This window comes from Dioscorea cayenensis, chromosome 8, assembly GCF_009730915.1.
Source record: "Dioscorea cayenensis subsp. rotundata cultivar TDr96_F1 chromosome 8, TDr96_F1_v2_PseudoChromosome.rev07_lg8_w22 25.fasta, whole genome shotgun sequence".
NCBI classification, from domain to species: domain Eukaryota; kingdom Viridiplantae; phylum Streptophyta; class Magnoliopsida; order Dioscoreales; family Dioscoreaceae; genus Dioscorea; species Dioscorea cayenensis.
This window is the reverse complement of record NC_052478.1, coordinates 21797685-21819504: the sequence shown is the minus strand read 5'-3', so window position 1 is coordinate 21819504 and position 21820 is coordinate 21797685. Positions and strand designations below refer to the sequence as shown.

General features: G+C 33.9%; 6 protein-coding genes across 7 annotated transcripts in view; 2 read left to right on the top strand and 4 right to left on the bottom strand.

The window, feature by feature from the left end:
- Positions 1-4977, top strand: part of LOC120267399 (SNAP25 homologous protein SNAP33-like) — a 6726-nt gene extending 1749 nt beyond the window's left edge. Inside the window, exons 2-6 of the mRNA XM_039275035.1 lie at positions 3520-3951; positions 4078-4171; positions 4254-4384; positions 4470-4567; positions 4754-4977. Coding sequence (XP_039130969.1) covers positions 3520-3951; positions 4078-4171; positions 4254-4384; positions 4470-4567; positions 4754-4853 — 855 coding nt within the window. The 3' untranslated portion in view covers positions 4854-4977. The remainder of the gene's footprint in view (positions 1-3519; positions 3952-4077; positions 4172-4253; positions 4385-4469; positions 4568-4753) is intronic.
- Positions 4978-5865: 888 nt separating this feature from the next.
- LOC120267603 (zinc finger protein ZAT1-like) lies at positions 5866-6896 on the bottom strand. Its single transcript, XM_039275279.1, has one exon. The coding sequence runs from the start codon at positions 6738-6740 to the stop codon at positions 6048-6050; it is 693 nt and encodes a 230-aa protein (XP_039131213.1). The 5' UTR covers positions 6741-6896; the 3' UTR covers positions 5866-6047.
- A 2698-nt stretch (positions 6897-9594) lies between these two features.
- On the bottom strand, positions 9595-13595 carry LOC120266986. Of its 2 annotated transcripts, none has more exons than XM_039274658.1 (4): positions 12994-13595; positions 11335-11567; positions 11064-11212; positions 9595-10978 (listed from the first exon to the last, which is right to left on the bottom strand). In XM_039274658.1, exons 2-4 carry the CDS (start codon positions 11558-11560, stop codon positions 9839-9841), a joined length of 1515 nt encoding a protein of 504 aa, XP_039130592.1. In that variant the 5' UTR covers positions 11561-11567; positions 12994-13595; the 3' UTR covers positions 9595-9838. The 2 variants fall into 2 exon arrangements, with proteins under 2 accessions (XP_039130592.1, XP_039130593.1); XM_039274659.1 differs by having other exon boundaries at positions 13485-13589.
- Positions 13596-14860: 1265 nt separating this feature from the next.
- LOC120266454 lies at positions 14861-17129 on the bottom strand. Its single transcript, XM_039274082.1, has 5 exons — positions 17049-17129; positions 16888-16941; positions 15595-15965; positions 15426-15509; positions 14861-15162 (listed from the first exon to the last, which is right to left on the bottom strand). Exons 3-5 carry the CDS (start codon positions 15946-15948, stop codon positions 15016-15018), a joined length of 585 nt encoding a protein of 194 aa, XP_039130016.1. The 5' UTR covers positions 15949-15965; positions 16888-16941; positions 17049-17129; the 3' UTR covers positions 14861-15015.
- Positions 17130-17716: 587 nt separating this feature from the next.
- Positions 17717-18371, top strand: LOC120267398 (putative glycine-rich cell wall structural protein 1). The gene is made up of 2 exons (XM_039275034.1): positions 17717-18067; positions 18357-18371. Exons 1-2 carry the CDS (start codon positions 17717-17719, stop codon positions 18369-18371), a joined length of 366 nt encoding a protein of 121 aa, XP_039130968.1.
- A 218-nt stretch (positions 18372-18589) lies between these two features.
- LOC120266960 (UDP-glucose 6-dehydrogenase 4) lies at positions 18590-21539 on the bottom strand. The gene is made up of 2 exons (XM_039274619.1): positions 21362-21539; positions 18590-20277 (listed from the first exon to the last, which is right to left on the bottom strand). Exon 2 carries the CDS (start codon positions 20254-20256, stop codon positions 18814-18816), a length of 1443 nt encoding a protein of 480 aa, XP_039130553.1. The 5' UTR covers positions 20257-20277; positions 21362-21539; the 3' UTR covers positions 18590-18813.
- Between the last annotated feature and the right edge of the window lie 281 nt (positions 21540-21820).

The following is a 21820-nucleotide window of genomic DNA, read 5'->3' as shown; positions in this document are numbered from 1 at the left end:
GTTCAAAACACGTTAAACATAATGGTAATAATAAGTCTCTGGTTGTGGGTGTACGCTTGTAATCTAAATCTTGTGTCATTTAGGTGAGGCCGCACAAGCTAGACATTTATTTCCTGGCTGTGCGCACGCTTCTTATTGTACTGCATTTATAAAATTAAAAATTAAAAAAAAAAAATTGACTAGTGATTAGCATTATTGTTTGAACCCAATTAAAATTTAATTTTAATTGATATATTATTTTCAGGTTTTTGACCCGCCAGTTGAGGGGGCAGTTCAGGGCGGCTCTGGGCAAGGTACAAACCCAACCAACTCTTGTTGGTTGGTTATTACATTTTGTGGTATTGTCTATTTTTATTTTTATTTTTTTAAAAGTATTTGTATTTATAAAATTTTTAATACCGAGTAACTACACATCATAATTGGTTGACATGCATTATTATTTTTATTTTTTAAATTTATTTTAATATTAAAAATATTCTGTTTGTTTCCAATAAAAGCATGAGCAATAGAAATTTTATAAATCTTTTTGAATTAAACTTATTAAAAACTAAGTTTCAAGAAAATGAATGCTTTCTTGATTGATTTAAAGTTTTTTTTACATGAAATCAAATCCTTAATTAATACTACTAATAATAATAATAAAAAAAATAATAATAAATGAAGGTGATGGAGCTTTAAAACAGAGGGGCATGAAATCCATGAAGAAGAAGAGGTTCTAATAAATTGAAAAGGGTTTCTATTTAGAGCTTCCGGTACAATTCTCACCTACATTATTACTTCACTCATCACTCATGCATAGATTTATTTATTTATTTTATTTCACTTTAATAAACAATAAATTCATAATTAATGAAAAACACACATATATACATATCATTTTTTTTTCACTTAACATATTTTATATTTTAAAATTTATTTTTGACAAATACAATAACCACTATCAAAAGCAAGAAACATGTACAGAGGTGCACAAGTTACACTAGTTTAATGAACCTTAAAGAATTTTATTATGTGAGATGAGTTGATACATGGAGGTAATGAAGGTCTATCACTAGTGGCTAACATAATATATCAGGGACCATAAATTTACAATGATAAATTTTCTTTCATACAACCCTGGAAGAGTGAAAAGATTATGACTCTTTTTATAAAAGATTCATATTGGACTGAGTATACAATGAGCTACTACTAGATTATCGGTGTTTTCTTGAAGTCATCTCATATGGTTCAAAAATTAGATTATTTTCTTGTTTCTTTTATCAAAGCTTGACACGCATACTATTATTTTTTATGTTATAATTAAGAGAGACATGTGTCAGACTGTGATAAGAGAAAATCAACGAATAACCTGGTTCTGGAACCGCTGGGTGAGAAGACTTTTGTTTCTCTGTTTCAAAATTTATTAAGACAAAGTTAAATATATATAATATATTCCAAGTTTTTCTAGAAGGTCATATCTCGTTGGGGAAACCGTGATCTTATTATATCCATTAAGATAAAATAATCCACATCATTCATCCCATCAAAGTGCTCAAGATCTACGGTTGAGATCTACTAGTCTTCCCTTAATATATATATATATATATATGAACTTTACTTGTTACTCCCTTGAAAAATTTTAATTTATTTGAAGGAGCTCTAAGTAATTTTAATTTTTCAAGGGAACAAAAATGAGATTTTTTTTTTTGTATTTTCAAGTAATTTTTTTTTCAACGTCGCAGCACCTTCCCGCGTTGACGTGGATCGCCGCGTGTGGAGAAAATTCTGGTTTTCTTGGTTTGATTGGGGGAAAATCTCACCTTTTCGCTCTTCTATTAGGTATAAATCCAATCTGTGATTTTTAGGTATAAATCCAATCTATGATTTGTTTGATTTCCGGTTTTGAGTTGGAGTTTTCGATTGAGTGAAGGTAGGGTTTTGGATTGCTTTTTCTTGGTGATTGGAGAGAGTAAACCATATGAATTATATAATTTTTGGTTCTTATGGCATATTTGAGCTTGATTTGAAGTTTTTGGGTGTTTGTATGAGTTTTTGGGTTTTAAAAGATCAGATTTTTGTCATGGTTTCTTGTTTTCTTTATTTGCAGTGGTTTTCTTGTTGATTGAAAGGATTTTCGTTTCCAAATTCTGATGTATAGTTTGGTTTTTAGAATTGATGGTTGTTCTTGTGGGATTTGTTGTGTTTATGCTTTGCTTGTTGAATTTTGATTTATTTTTCTTAGTTTTCATCATGTTTAGTACTTTACTTTATCATGAAAAGTTGGAATAATATTTATCCTTTGGTTTGTTTGCTATCTGAAATTACTTGTGTGTTCATGTATGTCATCTAAATCCCTAGTAAACTGCGTTTTGTGATCACTTCTCTTGTATGCAAAACCAAAAGGTCCAAAACTTCTTATGAGATGCTGTATGTCAATCTTAGGATCTTTTATGTTGATATTGTGAAGCAACTTGGTGTTTGTGCTCTTGTGATCATGTTTTTTAAATCTCAAGTCAACTGCTCTTTCATGATCATGTTAGGTATTTGTATATCAAAGCCTTGCTTTTGAATATCGTTTATCAATCTAGGGGTGTTTTATCTTGATATTGCAAAGCAACTTGGTGTTTTTGTTCTTCTTGTGATGAAGTCCTCTAAAACTGCTTTTTCATGATCATGTTAGGTATTTGCACATTTAAAGCTTGTTTTCTAATACTGTGTGTCAATCTAGGGATCTTTTATGTTTATATTGTGAACCAACTCAGTGTTATCCTTGATTCACAGTGCTTGTTTTCCATTAACATTAGGTTTATTATTTGCTGAACTTTTTGGATCCTATTTCTCTATTGTGTAAATAAGTTATATCATTTTGTGCCTCCATTTGTAATTGTAGGATTTGGTTAAGTAATTATCCCTGCCATGCTTTCTTATATTCATCATTATTTGACATGGTTTAGGTTTAGAAGTTCTCAAAGAATTAAAATAATGTTTTAAGTGTTAGAAATAGTTTGGTAATTTCAGTTTTTGGCCTCTGCATAAGCGTGCCAAATTTGGTAATTTTATTTTGAATTTCATTGTGAATTAAGTTTATCAATTTGGAGTCAAATTTTGCTCAAACAAGTTCTCAAATCTTTATAAAAACATTGATGAGTCTTCTTAGGAAATTAAGCAAGGAATTATTCTTAGTTTTCTTAGCTTAATATTATATTTTGAGGTATGGTTGCATTTTCTTTTGAGCATGATTGCTTATATTTCTTTAGATGTGATTACTCAAAAACCATATTTTGATTGCCTAAGCTAACTTGCATCATTTTTTTTTAACTGTGTTACCTGTTTAGTTTTTACATTTTCTTTTATCGTCCTGTTCTTACACATCTGAACAAATACATTTACTGCTTCTGCATTTTGATACTTTTCTGGTTCTTGACAGTCATCAATTTCAGCACTCTAACTATTGAATTATCGTGTTTATATAGGTTTCACTTCCATAATTGTGTTGTCCTGTGTTTACTTCTCTGCTGCCTCTAAAATGTCTAAAAATAGGGCACAAAAAGAACACCTGTCCCTACACTTCCCAAACAACATTCATCTGAACCTGGGTTTTCTCATTCCAACCCATTTGATTCTGATCCAGAAACCGATACGAAAACCAGGTCCAATTTCAAGCATGCTCCGTACAGTTATGAGAAAGATGAAAGAAGGGAATCATCATATTCTGGATTTGCCGATGCAAAAAACAGATACAAGAATGATTTTCGTGATTCTGGAGGAATAGACAATCAGTCTACTCAAGAACTAGAGAATTATGCTGTGTACAAAGCTGAGGAAAATACAGAAAAATTGAACGGCTGTCTGAAGATTGCACATGAGATTCATGAGGGTGCTACACACACTCTTGTCACTTTGCATCAGCAGGGTGAGCAGATTACAAGGACTCATCTCAATGCTGCTAACATTGAGCATGACCTTAGCAGGGTATATCCTCTCATGTTTCGACATTATCTCTTGTTACTGTTGTTTTCTGCTATCAATCAGAACATATCATAAATGTTATTATCCCTTTAAATGTTTATGATCAGTGTGATGAATTTATAATCACAGGGGGAGAAGCTTTTAGGAAATCTTGGGGGGATCTTTTCTAAGACTTGGAAACCGAAGAAGTCTCGACCAATTAAAGGTCCCGTTTTGATTAGAGGTACATCTGAAAAAGAAAATTCTTTTCAATAGCACTTATAGTGGTGAGTATTTTGTTTTCTGATTTCGGAATCAATTTGCAGATGATTCTTTCAAAAGAAAGGGTAGCCACATGGAGCAAAGAGAAAAATTAGGATTATCTTCAAGTCCGAAAGGAAAGTTAAGTCTTCGACAATATCCTACTGAACCTGCAAGTGCACTAGAAAAAGTTGAGGTATGCTTGTTAATAACAACACTCTGTGCTATAGATTCTTTGTCGATAATCTCACCTTATACATATTCGCTTCCCTTTTTAACAGATTGAGAAAGCCAAGCAAGACGACATACTTTGCAATTTAAGCAACGTGCTCGACCAATTGAAGGAAATGGCTCTCGACATGGGATCTGAGATCGGGAGGTTAGATTATATACTTTAATTTATCAATTTAGACGATCATTAACTTTCTTCTCGATCATCCAGATTTGATTCTCTTTTAGATTAACATTCTGTATCTTTGTGTATTTCTCTAATTTGTTGATATAAAGTGACTCTATTAGTTCTTCATTATCCTGATTTCGATATTAATTTTCATCGTAATTTCAGGCAGAATGAAGCCATTGACAATGTACATGATGATGTTGAGGAACTGAACTTTAGAGTGAAGGGAGCAAACATTAGAAGCCAACGTCTTCTCAGAAAATAAACAATATTATTACTTTGTGTATCTTTTTTTTTTACTGAGTTACTTTCACCTGTTGAAATTAAATCTAAAGAACATATACACTTTTTTGAAATAAAAATCTATTAATAAAACTTTCTTCTTCTTATTCTGTTTTTTTTTTTTTTTTACTTTTATTAAGTTTTTAAAATTAACTTAATTGGACTAAGAAACAGTAAAAGAAATTCTTAAAAAAACAGATATAAAGTAAAGAGAAAAATGGAAAAGATAAGACAGAAAAGTAGGTGCTTTGCTGAGGCTGGATGAGTAGCACTTTGATGAACAGTTAATGATACTCAAATGCTAACAAGTCCATCAGAAAAGATAAAAAAAGGGACCATAGGACTCATATGCAAATAGTTATAATTAATAGACTCTCTAGAGATTATTAAACATTCATCATCAAGATACAGTAATCTTTTCTTTAAATATTAAATAAATAAAGTGGAGATAAATGGTTCAATGTTTGGTGAATGGTGTGTCTAGTGTGTGGGGTAGAGAGTAACAGTAAGGTCACACAAACACTGCAGAAGAGAATAAAGAGAAGGGAACAACCATCACCACCTTATCCTTCTTCTTGTTTAATTTTATTTATTTCTTTTCTTTTCTTTTTTTAAAAGCATATATGAAAAATCAAGAAGCAAAACTCCTAAAAATATATATATATATATTATTTAAACATTGAATAACTGTAATGGGATGAAGTAGAGTATAGGAATGTATGATACTTTTAACAAATTACTGTAATTCTTTGATACTTTTGAGTTTCAGAAATAATACTCAATTTTTACAAAGAATTTTAGATATTGAATTGATCAACAAGTGAATCACAAATGCATACATTGAATTGAAGCAAGTTATGGTAATGTTTTTTTTTTGTCTTTGAAGAACACACAGAATTGAGAGTAAATCAATAGATAGATAGAACTTCAGATAACAGTAAAAAATTCCATCAAGAACAACAACACCATTGAATTGAAAATTTCAGAATTGAACATCCAAAGAAGCAATACTATGCAATGCAATGCATTGAGAAAAACAGAACTAGTAATCTCATCAGAAACTTATTCAAATCAAAAGCTGAGATTTTTCTTCTGTTTTACCTCCACAAACAATGAATTGCAGAATTCTGTACATCCATTTGTCCATCATCAACTGAAGACTAGAAATCAAATGAAATCAAATCAATCCAAGCATTGGCTCACACTTCCACCAAGAAGAAGAAGAAGCAGAATTCAAACTGGAATCTCCGGCGACAACAGCCGGCATGTTAAGATCAAGCAAGTCAGGCATCACTGTTCCATCAATGGCAATGGCTTCCATTCTCAATCTCTTATGGCTTGCTCTATGCCCCCCAAGTGCTTGGTATGATTGAAAGCTCTTCTTGCAACTTGAACACTCATAAACACTCTTCTTCCCATTCCCATTCACATCAATTTCAGGAACAAAGATTTCATCTTTGGATCTCTCCAAACCCAAATCCAAATCCAAATCCAAATCATCCCAATTCTTTCCAGTGTCCCTTGAAAGCATCATCAAAGTAACAGCCAAATCCAAATCCACATCCAAAACCAAATCCAAACCCTTAACTGAATGGCACCTCATATGGCCAAAAAGAGCATGGCAAGAAGGAAAGCATTTTCCACACTCCCTACACTGCTTCTCAGAGGAATCAGAGCACCTCCATGATGTCTTCTTAGGGTTGTCATTCAACCCATACCCATTCCCATCTCCATTGCTCACACTCACAGTACCATGAGACCGCATATGACCTCCAAGAGATCTCCCAGAAGGGAACCACTTATTGCAAACCTTGCATCTATGCTTCTTCTTCTTCTTCATCATCATCTTCACTTGTTGCTCCTTTTCCATACCTCCAAAAAGATCAAAACTTCTGCTTTTCAGATCTGAGCTTCTTCTTGCTAAACAAAGTTCAGAGCTTTATCTACCTTGGTGCTCAATCAATGGAGGTTTTGAGAGACAAATCCATGGCTTTGCTTTGTGTTTTTGGATTCTTTCCATCTCTCATTTTATATATTTTATATATATATAAATTCTTGTTTATTTTTTTTTTTTTGGGAGAAGAAATCCATGCATGGAATGGAATAGAAGCAAAGTGGAAAAACATGGTACAAAATTAAAAGTGATTTTTTTTTTTAATTTCTATCTAAAAAAAATAATTAATTAATTAGATTTATTTTGTTATGTTAAATTTATATTATAATTTATTTTACATGGAAGGTATTTGGTTATTTTTCAACAGAAAATTTCCTAATTTCGTAGGTATAATTTTAATATTTACATAGTAATTATATATACATATTATTAGAATGAAATTTCTGAATTTCAATATGAGATCAACCAAAATAAATTGTTCCTTCTATAACTCAAGATTTTTTTATTATTATTGTTTTAATATGTGAAGATTTATTTATAGATATATATATTAAATTAATTGAAAACAAATATAAATTGTAGGAAAAACTCTCACGTGTACAGGAAAAAGCAAAGGTTTAGATAAATGATCGTAGGGTCTTAATACTTCCACGTGGAATTTTGTGTTGATCTCGAGGCACGTGTGAGAACCAGCGAGAACTAACTGCCCCTAACTTCCTCTCTTTGTCGCTCATGCCAAAGCCTGAACAATGGATCCACTACATCACTTGGAACAGCAAAACAGTAACCCTTGTTAGACACGTGTCAGATTGTAAGACGTGAATGAGGTGGGGCCCAGTTCTAAGTTTTATACAAAACTTTGGAGTTATCGTGAATTGGTTGGAGAAAAGGTCAAAACTGTGGGTCTAATTGAAAATTCAATGCTTGAAATGATCTTGGCCGTTCATTTCAATCATCTGCATTGAGATTCGGAGATTTCCCCATGTTCACATCAATGATGGGAATTATTGAGCTTTGAAATTTTAAAAATTCAAAATATTCAATTGATGCTTTTTTATTGAATTTCCTAATTTTATTAAAAATAAAATATTAACTTTCTATTATTAATTTTATTAAGAGGATGACTACTAATTAATAATTTAATATTAACATTTTAACCATGAGTTATGAGCTGTGTATATGGTCCTGCTTGGTTTGATGTCTATATCATCCCTTTATTGCCTTTGCTTTTCCTTAATTAAATTCTATAGAATATATTTATCGTAAGTAATTATAGTAATAATAATAATTTAAATGAACATAAAAAGTTTATTATAAAACAATAATTAGATTAAATCAAGTTCGAGTTAATCACACTCTTGTGATTGAAATTAAGAAATAATTCAATATACTACACTAAGAAAAAGTGCTAAATCAATGATTTTAGTCCTAAATTATGGTGTATTTAGCTCAAATATCTTAAAAAATTATGGGTTTTCAGATAAAATATTTTTTTAATTTTTCGTACTAAAATATCTTTTTATTTTTCAAATGCTAAAATTACTCCTATAGTAAATCATTATAAAGTAGAGTGATTTAATTTTCCAAAAATTAAAAATTAAAAACTTTTTTTTAAAAAATTGTTTTCTTTTCATGAGCCAATCCAAATGCACTGTGTAGAGTAAAACTTCTCTGTGTATAGCTTGGCCTCTCTTTGTCCTTTCCCATACTTGAATATATATATATATATATATATATATATATATTCAAAACAAATTTGGATTTACTAAATGGATCTAATAACAAATGGACAAATTTTTATATTTATATATTAAAATAAAATAAAAAAAAAACTCTGGTGCTTCCATTGGTTCAATTCACATATTAAAAATTCAATATAATATCAAATATACAAAGATAAAATCATGGCAAGATCTTCTCAAGCATCAACCCCATTTTTTTCCTTCCCTTTTAATGAAAGAAAGCACCAATTTATGACCTTTTTATGTTTTGATTTCTTTCATGTTTGATAACTGCACTCCTTTTTCTGAATGAACAGAATTAAGCACCTTTTTTTCTGAAAATTTGGAACAAACTCATACTGTCATGAATGTTATATGAATACTATTCATCAATTAAAAACACTGAAAAACATTCATTACACTAACAAAAAAAATAATATAAGTAAATCCATACATTACTGTTTTTTTAAGAACTTTGATTTAAAACCGTTGGATAATGAATAATTTTTGTTTATATATACACAATACAATTATTTACTATTTATGATACTGTGTGTTTCAGTACTATTTAAGATAATTAAAATTGTAACATCACACGGCTACTGTAAACATCCCTAGATTATTAATCATCTATGCATATATATATATATATATAAGTTGTGATTTATATTATATAGGTCTTATGCCATGCAATAATGATGATGCATGTGTTAAGTGAGCAGGAAATCACTAGCAATGCTTTCAAAATACTCAATAGAGAGTCAATCAAATTGGAATACTTTTGATACACTGCCCAAAGCTAAGAAGAGAGGGGGACACTTGCTTTTCCTTGTTTTCTGCTTCTTCTTCTGCTCTTTTGGGAGCACCATTTGTTTTTTTCACTGTTTCAGAATATCATTAGACTTCCTGCACACATTATATATATATATTGCATTTAATGACATTTATACCCTTGTAAGGGGTAAAAATGTCATTATAGCACAATCAATTGTCTGAACCTGAAGAAACTAAGTTTACTCAGATACAAGAAGCAAAAGCATGAAGCTCATTGTTCCAATGATATATATATATATAATACAAAAGAACAGTAGAGAAGAGATACAAAGACATTCCAAAATCTCCACTGGTTGTATGAGAATATGTTATAGTTTCTGAATTTTACAAGTAACAGTTCTGGTGCATTCAGCAGGGCATGGAGAAACATGGATTAAAGCAATATGATTTTTTCGCCAAACAAATGGTGGCGAAGCATAACCGGTAGAAGAGACAAATATGAACATCGACGATGAAAATGAGACCAAAAAAAAAATAAAAGACTAAGGTGATGTTGAACTCACAGAAATTGAGGAGAATCTAGTTGCTACTACCATTGTTATTATTGACAGTCTCATTCTGAAACACCTCTTCAATCACATCAGTCGGTGAGAAGTCGACTTGCTGTTCTCGAACACAAAAATAATTCATATCCCATGAATGTCCCATGAGATAGCCATGATCCATGAATTCATTCAAATTATCATTCCGGTTCATATCAAGAAGATGGTGATGATCTTGGGTTGCACCCGCTCCGGTGAGATCACTGCTAGAGTCTGACCAATTACGCTGGCTCTCATAGGACATGCAGGAGTCGTCAAGAACACCTTGGTCCTTCGTGCTGTTCAGCAAATTTTCATCCATTGAGTGAGCGATGGAAGTGTTGCCTGATTTATCCGAGGCCCATCCATTAGGGATATCAGCAACACAGTCATCTTCGTCTCCCTCTTCATTGTCAGATGTATCAGTGCCATCCTCTTCATGGACATCAACTTCATCATGGCCAAGACAATCAGTGGCAAGGTTATCTATGTTTGTCAGAGAATCCAACACTGAATTTTCTTCATCTTCATCAGACATTGCAAATATACAATCATCGCATTCCTGCCACTCGTCGTTGTCACTATCAGCAGGCAATGTGTCTGACATGTTCTGCCTGGCTCTCTTCCTAAGCATGAAGACATTGAAATAGTAGCTTACAAACTCTTTGTTACTACGGTGGGGGAAGGCCCGAGGGAGATAGTTCCAAAAGTTCTTGCCCAATGATGGAGGATTGGCGAAGACAATTTCATGGAAAAGCACTTCCTCTTCCTCATTCCATTTACTAGCCACATTCTCTCCCATGTAAGAAAAACCCAAAGCATCAAAGTTGTCCTTCCCCAGCACCATTTTAAGCTTTTCTCTTGCCTCCATTACATGTTGTCTCACACAAATGACCGATCCCTCATCACCACATGTACAATCAGACAGCCGACGCCCAGCTCCAACATCCTCCAAAGTTTTTAGCAAATCAAAATCAGGCATTGGGATGATGCAAGTCCCTACCCACTTATCAGTGGTGTCTCCATTATTTTGATTAATTGTAGATTCCGCACATGCAGGTCCAGAGGAATTCTTGGAAGAACTCGGAACCCATACAGGGATGTCTGCTTGATGATCTGGTCCAACGGGAACACATCTCTGAAACAGATGAGGAAATCGGGGTCAGAGGGTTTCTTCTAGCCAAGAGAACTTATCAAAATTAGGCAGCAGAGGAAAACAATACCAGAATGGGTGGATCAAAACAAATGTCGGCTTCATATCTGTTACATCTGGCCCATGATAAGCTGGATGGGATGCCATGAGCAGCTTCAGCTAGATTGCCAGCATCAACCCTAATATCTTCCATGGTTTTACTAGCAGGAACTGAAAGTACTGCCCAATATTATGGCAAGTCAGTTTATCAAGTCAAATGATAATTATATATATAGTTATCATCTTAAAACTTTCAACTAGACTCTTTGAATGGATGATAATGGCAAGTGTAAAATGAATACCCGAAGTAGTTGGCCTCCCAGAAGACCTACTGGTCAGAGGGATTGTTTGGAATGCACTTAGCTGACTACCATGATCCGCATCTGAGTTTAGTGATTTCTCAGGGCCATATCCATTAATAAACTCTACACAAAATGGGCTATCGTAACTTGACTGCCTCGATTGCTTGTAAGGTAATTGGAGGGTATCATCATCAGCAAAAGGCCGCTTGTTATGCTGGATCAACATACTTAAACTGCCAGAACATGATTTATACCACAGATAAAATTAAGACATCGGCAATTGGGAATAAGAAACAAAAGTTGCAGATCACAAGGCTATGCTGTATAACATATAATCACTTCCAAAATCCACCCTCATATGGTGAGAAGTAAATTCAACGCCTAGTAGGATCATCAAGAGTCAATTAGCTTGAGTAAAGTTTATCAACAAGGATGCCATAACAGAACATAAACAAAAGTTCCAAAGGGCAAAACAATTCTGAACTCTGATTCATGATGGAGGATGTCCAACAATCACAATATAGCAAGTAAATTACATACACAGAGATTAAAAAAAGACAAGAATCAACATAATTGACCCATGAGTATTTAAAGAGAACTGCACATATATATATATACATACATAAATATATGAGGCACAATATCAACTATCCGATGGGTTTTCTCTAACAATCTTAATAATTACATCCGCATAATTTTCATGTCAAGAAATCCCAATGTAACAAGCAAATACATGCAAAGATTTTAAAAAAGAGATGAACCTCCATAATATACCCCTGATAGTTCTAAAGCAACGGAACTCATCAAACAAAATAGCTACTACCATATTAGTTATTTCAAATCATCTTAAAAACTGCATTCGTGCATATTTTCATGCCATGCTGCCCGTGCATTGTGACAATTAAATATATTCACAGAGATTAAAAAGAGATGAATTGACACACACACCACCCAACAATGGGATCCCATCAGACACAACATCAACTACTACATTCATTTTTTCTTTGATAATCATAATAACAACATCCATGCACATTTGACATTATGCAGTTGCAACATAGCATCTATACGCACACAAAGAAATGAAATAAGGGATGACCAACATTGTGGACATGTAACTATTTAAAGTTTCCAACAAACTTGATAGCTACATCCGCAAATATTGCCACATTATGAAATAGTAGCATATCTAGCATACCATGTAAATGCATGCAAAGAGATTAAAAAAAAAAAGATGAATTGACATAATGCACAAATTGAAGGATGCTGTATATATATATAGTTCAGCAGCAATGGAACCCATCAAGCACAACATCCACTGCCATATTGGCTTTTCATAATCATCTCAACACCTAAATCCATGTATATTCTCACATCATGCATGTGCAACATACCAAGTAAATGATGCACAGTGATTCAAAAAGTAATAAAAGCACATAATGGACACATAAGTATTTAAAAGAACCTGCATGTATCTTTGAAGCATTGTGAATTATGTTAAGGAGAAAAGGCCAACTAGTTAGCTAAACTATCAATGGAATACAATGCTGATAAGAATTCAGTCCACTAAAGTAGCAGGACAACATCATGATTATCACAATCTGAGCAAAGAAAAGCAATTAAAGGGATTATTCAGGAGTGGCAAAGAAAGTTATTTACCTACAGTGAAGTTGTCTATTCAAGAGCAACTACCCACAAGCTTTTGCAAAGGATTTGAAAAATTTCCCAAAACTTCAAATTTGCATAACCCTAAAAATGACAAACCCTAGATGGAATCACTGGCAAAGCAATCAAATCGGTAAAATTGTAAGCAATTGAAGCATGAAAAGGGTTGGGATTTCAGAATTGAACCTATACAGAAGCAAAAGATCTATTGGTGAGAACGGGGAAGATTTCAAAAAAACCTAACCCTAGATTTCGATTTCAACGTTCGACAAAAAGCAAAATCGAATCAATTAACAGAGGGAAAAGCCAACAAACACCAAAAGAAAGTATATTTAGGAAACCGATTGATCGATTTCCAACGAAGATTACGAAAAACAAAAGGTACGAAACCCTAACCCTAGAACCTACTCCCGACCACGGCAAGAAGAGAAATCGATATCAATCAGAAGAGAAGAACATGAATAGATTGAAAAGAAGATCAATACCAAGATCAAGAAGAAGAATCGGAGGAATTGGAGGAGGATTTCAATCAAGATCGCGGTGTTCGAAGGAGGCTAAAAAGGGACGAAAAGATCGGGATTTCGATCCCTTCCCTTTCTATTCACGGGTTTTACGCTCTGAACCCGAATCCGAACCCGTTAACTTAACGGGTTTAAATAACAAGCATCCGTTTATGTAATAAGCTACCAGTTTTTGACCCGAACCCGTTGACTGGTTTTTCCATATTAGCTAATACCTCCCTGAAATGTTAAAAAATTATTTTCTTTGTATTTCCTTTTGCTCCTGTGTATTATTTTCCTTAATATATTTTTTTTCTTGGTATTGCATGCTCACACATATTGACGAAAAACATAAATTAATAATCTATGTTTAAATCCTTTTATTAAAATTAATATAATTTAGGATGTATTTAATATGTTAGTTGTGTAATAGTTTGTATTTAAGATTTTTTTTTTTTTTTTCTATTGAACTCTTATTTTATCCTAGTTTTTTTTTTCTATTGCTACATTAACAATGCTTTAAGATTAGTGTATGACTTTGCCATTTTATGCTTATTGGACTCTAAACCTTGTTTTAGATCACTCTGATTGATTCTGTAATAAGTTTTCAAAACTGAGAATGTTGATATTTGTTTTGCTTATTATGTTTCAAGCGACGGAACGGAAAATTGCATCAATCGGAAGGCGGCGAGATCTCGATCAAGTTGCAGACATGATTGCAGTTGCTGCTTGAAGAAATTCATCAGATGATTTTGATTATTAAGTTCTGAATTTCAAATTGTGTTTGCTGTCATCTTTGAGATTTACTAGTCCTAAAGCTCTTCTTAAAGTCTCCTCCCAATTAGTCATGCCTCTTGCAATCAATGTTCTTTAATTAAGTACACTTGTGTTGAGTTATTTATTAGTGTTTTATAAATGTTCCTGCTTTCTAAATTAAATATACATTTTTTTTATATTTAACCAAAGTTTTATTTTCAATTAAGGTGTCTAAACTAGTCAATAACAGAAAAGGACCTCCAAATAGCAGCAGATAACAGATTTATGCTCTTCCAAATATTTAGTATAATAAGTTGAAAAAAAATTAAAGTTCTTCAATCTATCTTTTAGCTTTTACCTTCACTAACTTATTTCATATAGCTATATTGTACACCAAATTAAAATTACTGTTAAAACTTAGTATTTGTTATAAACACTCCCTGAGAATCATTTAAGTAATCATTCTTAGAAATCACAGCTAAATTAGCAGCATACATCCAACTAGATTAACATAATGGGCCTCATTTAGCTGTTGAATGTAGGCAGAAAAAAAAACAGACAACAGAATTGAGGAATGGCATTAATGTATGCACAGAACACAAAAATAAAAGAAATTGAAATGATGTTGGAAAATCGACTATGAACATATACTTGTTGAAAATAAAGACAGGTAATTGCAACTAGATTACAATCTAAGTTTGCAAATACAAAACAAGACACTAATTAAATAGAAAACCAAAGGCAGGCAACTGCAACTAGATTACGATCTAAGTTTGTAAATACAAAATAAGACACCAACTGAATAGGCAACCAAAGGCAGGTAACGAAAATGATTTGCGAGATGACTTGATACTGGAGAATGATTATTTCCATTTGGTGTTTGTTGAGTACCAGATGCATTACGCAACTACAAAAAAAAGTTAAACAAATAGTTAAAAATCAAAATTTTGCGACTTCTGATCACGGAAAGAATATATCTCAAAGGCCACAAGAAAGATAGCCACAACATATACATCAAAAGCAAACAATAACTGAATAAAAATAATCAAACACATAGCTACCAAAGCAAAAGATCAATGAACAAAACTTTTACATAAAACCAAAACTATTTACCATCACATACCTCTCCATTGACCATGGAAGCAACAGTGCTTAAATTAATTAGCTTACCGCATTTTGTTTTACGCGATGGCTTGATTCCGGAAGATGATCATTTCCACATGGCATTTGTTGAGTACCAGATGCCTCAGGTGCCTACAAATAATATTAAATAAATTGTTAAAAAATCAATGAACTTGTATATAAAACCAGTAATATATATATATATACCCTTACATACCTTTTGATTGATCATGGAAGCAATAGTGTTCAGAATTTCCTCATTCTCACCTGGAAATTGTTTTTCAAATAATGATATAACAGTAGTTAAAGATTGTTTCAACACTTGGACCTCAGCCTTTAACCTTTGTACCTTTACTTCTAGTCCTTGGAGAAATCCATCACAGATAACATGATCAAATGCTTCTCTTTTAGGCACCCTTTTTACAGAACCACATTTAAAACAAGGACACCATAATTTACCATCTCTGTCTCTGGATGGTCTAACAAAGACATGGAAGAAGAATTTGGTGACCTTCTCTTCCATTTCATCTACCCTCCTTCCTTTTATAAGCTCTTTCCATGACTTATCCATAAGTTAAGAAATTAAAACTGAAATAATAACAATTGATTTGAGTTATTTATGAGAATTAAAAATTTAAAATAAAAACATGAAATGCTATTTAAGTAAAGATTTATTTAATTGGGTTGTAGTCATAGGTACAATAGCTTTGTAATAAGATCAATGACATAGAGTAAAGGTCCTAGTAACAGTGTGCACTTATCAAAGACTTCCTAACTGGAAGCAAGATTAGTATGGACAAATAAATCAATTTGGTACTAAAGTAAAACAAAACATAGGAAAAACATGTTTCAATTAAAGTAAAATAAATATATCAAAGTGTGATTCTATCATGGATCCAACAGAATGCAAGTAATTATATTACGACTGTTGCTATTCAAAGGACTTGTTCAGCAGGTCTCTCAACTTACAACAGAGCACTTCAGGATATTCAGAGATAAGTGCCAGGACCGAATGCAGTTTATTTTAGCTGGCCTGGAATTAATGGTCTTGATTTTTGCCAAAAAAAAAAAAAAAATGTTGTTATTGTATTACTGTTTGCATGATTAATTTTATTTTGCTTGTTTTGTGTTGCAATCATAGAGAGTTCATCAGACCCACAAATATCACTAGGACTTTTTTTTTATCATCAAAATTTTGAAAGTTTGCATTGAAAACAAAATTATAAAAGAATTAAATAAATAAATGAACTCTACCATATATATACTCAAAACTTCAAAATCAACATGTCAAACAAATTCAGTGACAATGAAAAGAAGAAATTTCAAGATTATTCACTAATATGTTTACAAGCTGAAAACATCAATATTTAATCTCAATCTATCTCTTCAAAGAAACAAACTAAATAAGCAATCATTAAAAACATCAAACATCAGCAAATTAAGATTTTTATAAGAGAACAACGAGTAGTCCATAGCACTTGGCCATGGATCCCATGAAGAGAACGCTCACCGAGAGGAGAGGAGATCAGATCCCCAGCCGCCGAAAGAACCCCTCGAAGTGAAACTAAACAAGGAATCATAAACATACAACATCAGCAAATTAAGACATTAATAAGAAAATCGAGAAATCTAGAGTTTGGCCATGGATCGCAAGAAGAGAAGAACGCTCACCTCACCCAGAAGAGATCAGTTCGAAAGCCAGCCGCCAAAACCTTTGCTGTGAGGTGAGAAACCCTAGAAAGTGAATTAATTGGGTATTTAGGGTTTACATAGGAGAGAAGATTACAAAACTACCCTTATTGCTTAGGGTTTGCCAATTTTTGAGTTTTGAATTTCAAACATTTTTTTAATTTATTTTAAATCAATATATATATTCTCCCTCTCCTTTTTTTTTATATATTTTTTCTTAATTATTATTTTTTACTTTAATTTTTTTTATTTATTTCCCCACTCCTATAGGAATAGGATAAAAATTTTTTTCTACTTTGATTCAAAGTTAAATGATTAGTTCTTAATAGAACTAGAAATTAAAAACCTATATACATATATATATTACAACGATAAATTAAAAACATTCAAATTAACAGGCATTTTCATTAATTAACATCACATTCATATCACATTCAAACAGATATTTAAGAGTATTTACTTTAAGATAAACAATTTGATAATTAAGCTAAATACACTACCACCAGCTCACTCATCATCATCAGTCTCGGCACTTTGCTCATCCTCGGTCTTTTCCAGCATTTGCAGAACGAACGTGACGAACCGTATGAGTGCGTGCTTGAACAGTCCCCGTGCTCCACCCCTGCGAGCAATGTCGGCCGTGATAAAATATGCCTGCCAGGAAAACCCCCACCAAAACCCAGTCCAGTGGGGATGAAGGTGGGGGTGAGGGTGGGGATGGGAGTTGCCCGGGTGACCCGGATGGGGATGGGGATGGGGATGGAGATGAAGGTGGGGATGGGGATGGGAATGGAGGTGGGGATGGGGATGGGGATGGAGATGGAGGTGGGGATGGGGATGGGGATGGGAGTGGGGATGGCGGTGGGGACATTAGAAGAAAAGAGAGCCCGGGTGGTGGCGGCGGGGCCAGCCGAAGATTAGATAATCCTGGTGGCGGTGGGGACAAAGAGAAACGGAAAAGAGAGCGGCGTCGTGGTGAGGTTGGGGGTGACGGTGGGGAGGTATCCATCGAGAGAGAGAGAGAGAGAGAGAGAGAGAGAGGTAATAATGAACACGTCTAAAACCCTAATGCCTAATGGTGATATATATATATATATATTTAAATTTTTTTTATTTTTCATTTTTATGAAAAACCAATAGTGATATATATATTGAAACATTTTCTAATATTTTTTTAGATTCTAGTTTTTTTTAAATAAAACGTTAAAATAAATAAATATATATATATCAACAATTATTTTTTAATTAAGAAATTAATTATATAAAAAGAATTTTTTTTAAAATTAACAGTTAACAGCAGCATGAGTTTTTTTTTAATTAAAAAAAATTATAAAATTTTGAAAACGGAAAAACTCTCCCATTTTTTATATTTTAAAATAAATAATAAAAAAAATGAAAACGGATAAATTTTTTTATTTTTCATCAACGTATTTTTATAAATAATCCCAAACATGCTTAATTTAGTAAATATTTTTTTTTTAATATTTTAAAAAAAAAAAAGCCTAACAGTAATCACTTTGAAATAACCATTTTAACCTTTTGAATTTTTGATAAAAACAAGAATAGCAGTAGAGATTCATACAAAGATCTGACGGTCATTTCACATAGAACAACTAAATGGCTGGTGGGTATGACAACAACACTAGTACACTACATTGCAGTAAAACAAACACAACAAAGCATAAAGAATAGTCAATTCCGCCTAATTCGACAACAAAGTATATGGTAATGTCTTCGGTTTTAAGTTTTACGCCATGGCAGGCATGTCCTTGAGCCAAGCATCGAGAGGCTTTCCAATGGAGTAGACAATGAATCCAATCTCCCTAAGCTTCTCATGATCTACCACATTGCGTCCATCGAAGACAAATGCCGGCTTCTGCATGTTATCATAGATCCTCTGGTAGTCTAGTGTCTTGAACTCGTCCCATTCGGTCAAAATGCAGACGCCATGAGCGCCTTTTGTAGCCTCGTATGCGTCCCATGTAACACTGACTTGCTTCACAGCCGTGGGACTCATCGGTTGAAGGTGGATCGGATGGTCCCAATCGAACTTGTTCATCGATAGATCACGCTGGATCTGGTCCTCTGTCACCTGAGGGTCATATATGCTGATCGTCGCTTTGTCACCCAACAGACCTTTGCAGACATCAATAGCAGGGGTCTCCCTTGTATCGCCGGTGTCCTTCTTGAATGCAAATCCAAGAATGGCAATCTTCTTTCCGGAAACAGTGTTAAACATGGAGGATACGACACGATTGACGAATCGGTTCTTCTGGTAGTCGTTGATCTTGATGACCTGCTTCCAGTAATTAGCAACCTCAGGAAGGCCATTGCACTCGCAGATGTATACCAGATTTAGAATGTCCTTCTGAAAGCAGGATCCTCCGAAACCGACACTAGCATTCAAGAATTTGGGCCCGATCCTCGAGTCCTTCCCAACAGAATACGCCACTTCGGCAACATCAGCTCCAGTGGCCTCACAGAGAGCAGAAATGGCATTGACCGACGAGATTCTCTGGGCCAGGAAAGCATTTGCAGCAAGCTTTGAAAGCTCCGCTGACCATAAGTTTGTAGTTATAATCCGGTCTTCGGGCACCCAATGAGCATACACTGCCTTCAGTGCCTGAACAGCCTTCTGGCCCTCTGGAGTCTCACGACCACCAATAAGTACCCTATCAGGGTTGAACAAGTCCTGGATTGCGGTACCCTCAGCAAGAAATTCTGGATTCGACAGAATGGAATAGTTGATTCCTTTGCTGTTGTGGCTTAAGATCTTCTCAATGGCCTCGGCAGTCTTAACGGGGACAGTGGATTTCTCGACCACAATCTTGTCAGTTTTGGAGACATCGGCAATCATGCGAGCTGCACTCTCCCAGTAGGTGAGATCAGCAGCCTTACCAGCACCAAGACCACGAGTCTTCGTCGGCGTGTTCACGGACACGAAGATGATATCAGCCTCGCAAACATGTTTCTCAACATCCGAGCTGAAAAAGAGGTTTCTGCCACGGCATTGCTTGACTACATCATCAAGGCCTGGTTCATAAATTGGAAGCTGGTCACTGTTCCATGCGTTGATGCGCGCAACTGAGATGTCGACAACAACCACTTCTATGGATGGGCATTTGAGAGCGATAACTGCCATGGTTGGCCCCCCAACATAGCCGGCACCAATGCAACAGATCTTCACCATGTTTACAGATTACCGTCCAACCTACAAGTTCATAAAATGAGGTAAGAAGATCACTCTGCAATTCACATATTGTTTGACAAAAGGAATAACAGATCTGACACTACAAACATTCATTCAAATGGTTAAAAATTAATCAGATCAGGACATCAATAAAACATCTTGAATTTTTTTTTTTATTCACATGACCTTAATGATCTAATGCAGAAAAATCAAAAAACAAATTCAAAGCATATAATGCAGAAAAATCAAAAAACAAATTCAAAGCATAAAAAAATGTGTAAAGGCCAGCTGCAGAATTGCAGATATGACATTCGATTATATTGGAATAGTACAACATAGAGTACTAATACAAAACTAAACCATATGACATCTAAATTGCCATTAGATCTTCCAAATATGAAAAGGCAAACAAAGGCAAAACAATCATATATCAACTGCCATTTGGCACTTGAAAAGTATTGAGAGAATAACTCTTAACTTGTAACAGAGATTGACAGAAATGTTGCAGATCTACAAACAGGCCAGAAGAAATATCAAAGGAGGAGAAGAAACAGCTGATAGTTTGACAAAGGCTTTTCACAATATACAAATTAGAAGACGAAGAAGTTAAACCAAATTTCTCCAAATCACTGCAAGAGCAAAAACCAGACAGCACATGAGCAAATCCTAAGAATTAAAGGATGCATTCAATAAAACATCAAACCGGATCAACAGCAAAATCAAAACTGAAATCTTTTGATCCAGATCTAACAACTTCAGGACACACTGCTCAAATATCCGCACAAAGCAAACATCTACAATCAGATCTTTGTATTGCAGGAAGCCCTTTCTATCTCCGGATCAAAAGCAAAAACCTTTGCATACATCCACAATAAAAAATGAAGGCCTCTCTTGCTTTCACTACCGAGATGACACCTCTGCATTCAAAGAATACATAACCAATACAGGAAAAGCACAGATCTGGCAACTAAATATCCCACAAGCCTCAAAATCAAAGTAAAAACAATGAACAAAGGAAATGACCCGTTTTAGAAGGAATTCAGAAAACAAAGAACAAAATTTAAAATCCTAGGGATGCCATGAAAGATTCAGATAAAAAAGTTACCAACTGGAACTTCACCAGCACCCCTCTTTGAAGAACAGGATGAGAGAAGACACGAACAGGAAACAATTGGGAAGAATGGAGAATGGTGCTAGTTCTGCAGGGAAGGAGAGGAGACTCAGACCTCCTTAAATACTCAAAAACTATTGTGAGATCTACCTTCCACCTTCTCACAAACAACCATGAAAAAGGTCAGCACCAATAGCTGAGCTGGATTTATTCAACACGCTCTCTAGAATTCCATAACTGGCAGTGAGTTTTCACAACAACAAAGAAGTTACTTTTACTCTACAACCAAGGTTAAAAAAAAAAAAAAAGATTTATAAACACAAGAACAAAAACAAGAATATACTAATTCAACATTCCACTAATGCACAGTAATCATCTTTCTGACAAGCTAGCTGGAATTATTCCAACACCTCAGAGTTGAAGACTTCTTTTGTGAGTTGTAAAATGAGATAA

Coding starts and splice junctions, on each gene's coding strand:
- LOC120267603 (XM_039275279.1), bottom strand. CDS start 6,740: ATGGAAAAGGAGCAACAAGTGAAGATGATGATGAAGAAGAAGAAGAAG.
- LOC120266986 (XM_039274658.1), bottom strand. CDS start 11,560: ATGTTGATCCAGCATAACAAGCGGCCTTTTGCTGATGATGATACCCTC. Junction 11,213..11,334: donor TGGGAGGCCAACTACTTCGG/GTATTCATTTTA, acceptor AATATTGGGCAG/TACTTTCAGTTCCTGCTAGT. Junction 10,979..11,063: donor GTTTTGATCCACCCATTCTG/GTATTGTTTTCC, acceptor CATCTGTTTCAG/AGATGTGTTCCCGTTGGACC.
- LOC120266454 (XM_039274082.1), bottom strand. CDS start 15,948: ATGGATAAGTCATGGAAAGAGCTTATAAAAGGAAGGAGGGTAGATGAA. Junction 15,510..15,594: donor CTTCCATGATCAATCAAAAG/GTATGTAAGGGT, acceptor TATTATTTGTAG/GCACCTGAGGCATCTGGTAC. Junction 15,163..15,425: donor ATCGCGTAAAACAAAATGCG/GTAAGCTAATTA, acceptor TTTTTTTTGTAG/TTGCGTAATGCATCTGGTAC.
- LOC120267398 (XM_039275034.1), top strand. CDS start 17,717: ATGCCTGCCAGGAAAACCCCCACCAAAACCCAGTCCAGTGGGGATGAA.
- LOC120266960 (XM_039274619.1), bottom strand. CDS start 20,256: ATGGTGAAGATCTGTTGCATTGGTGCCGGCTATGTTGGGGGGCCAACC.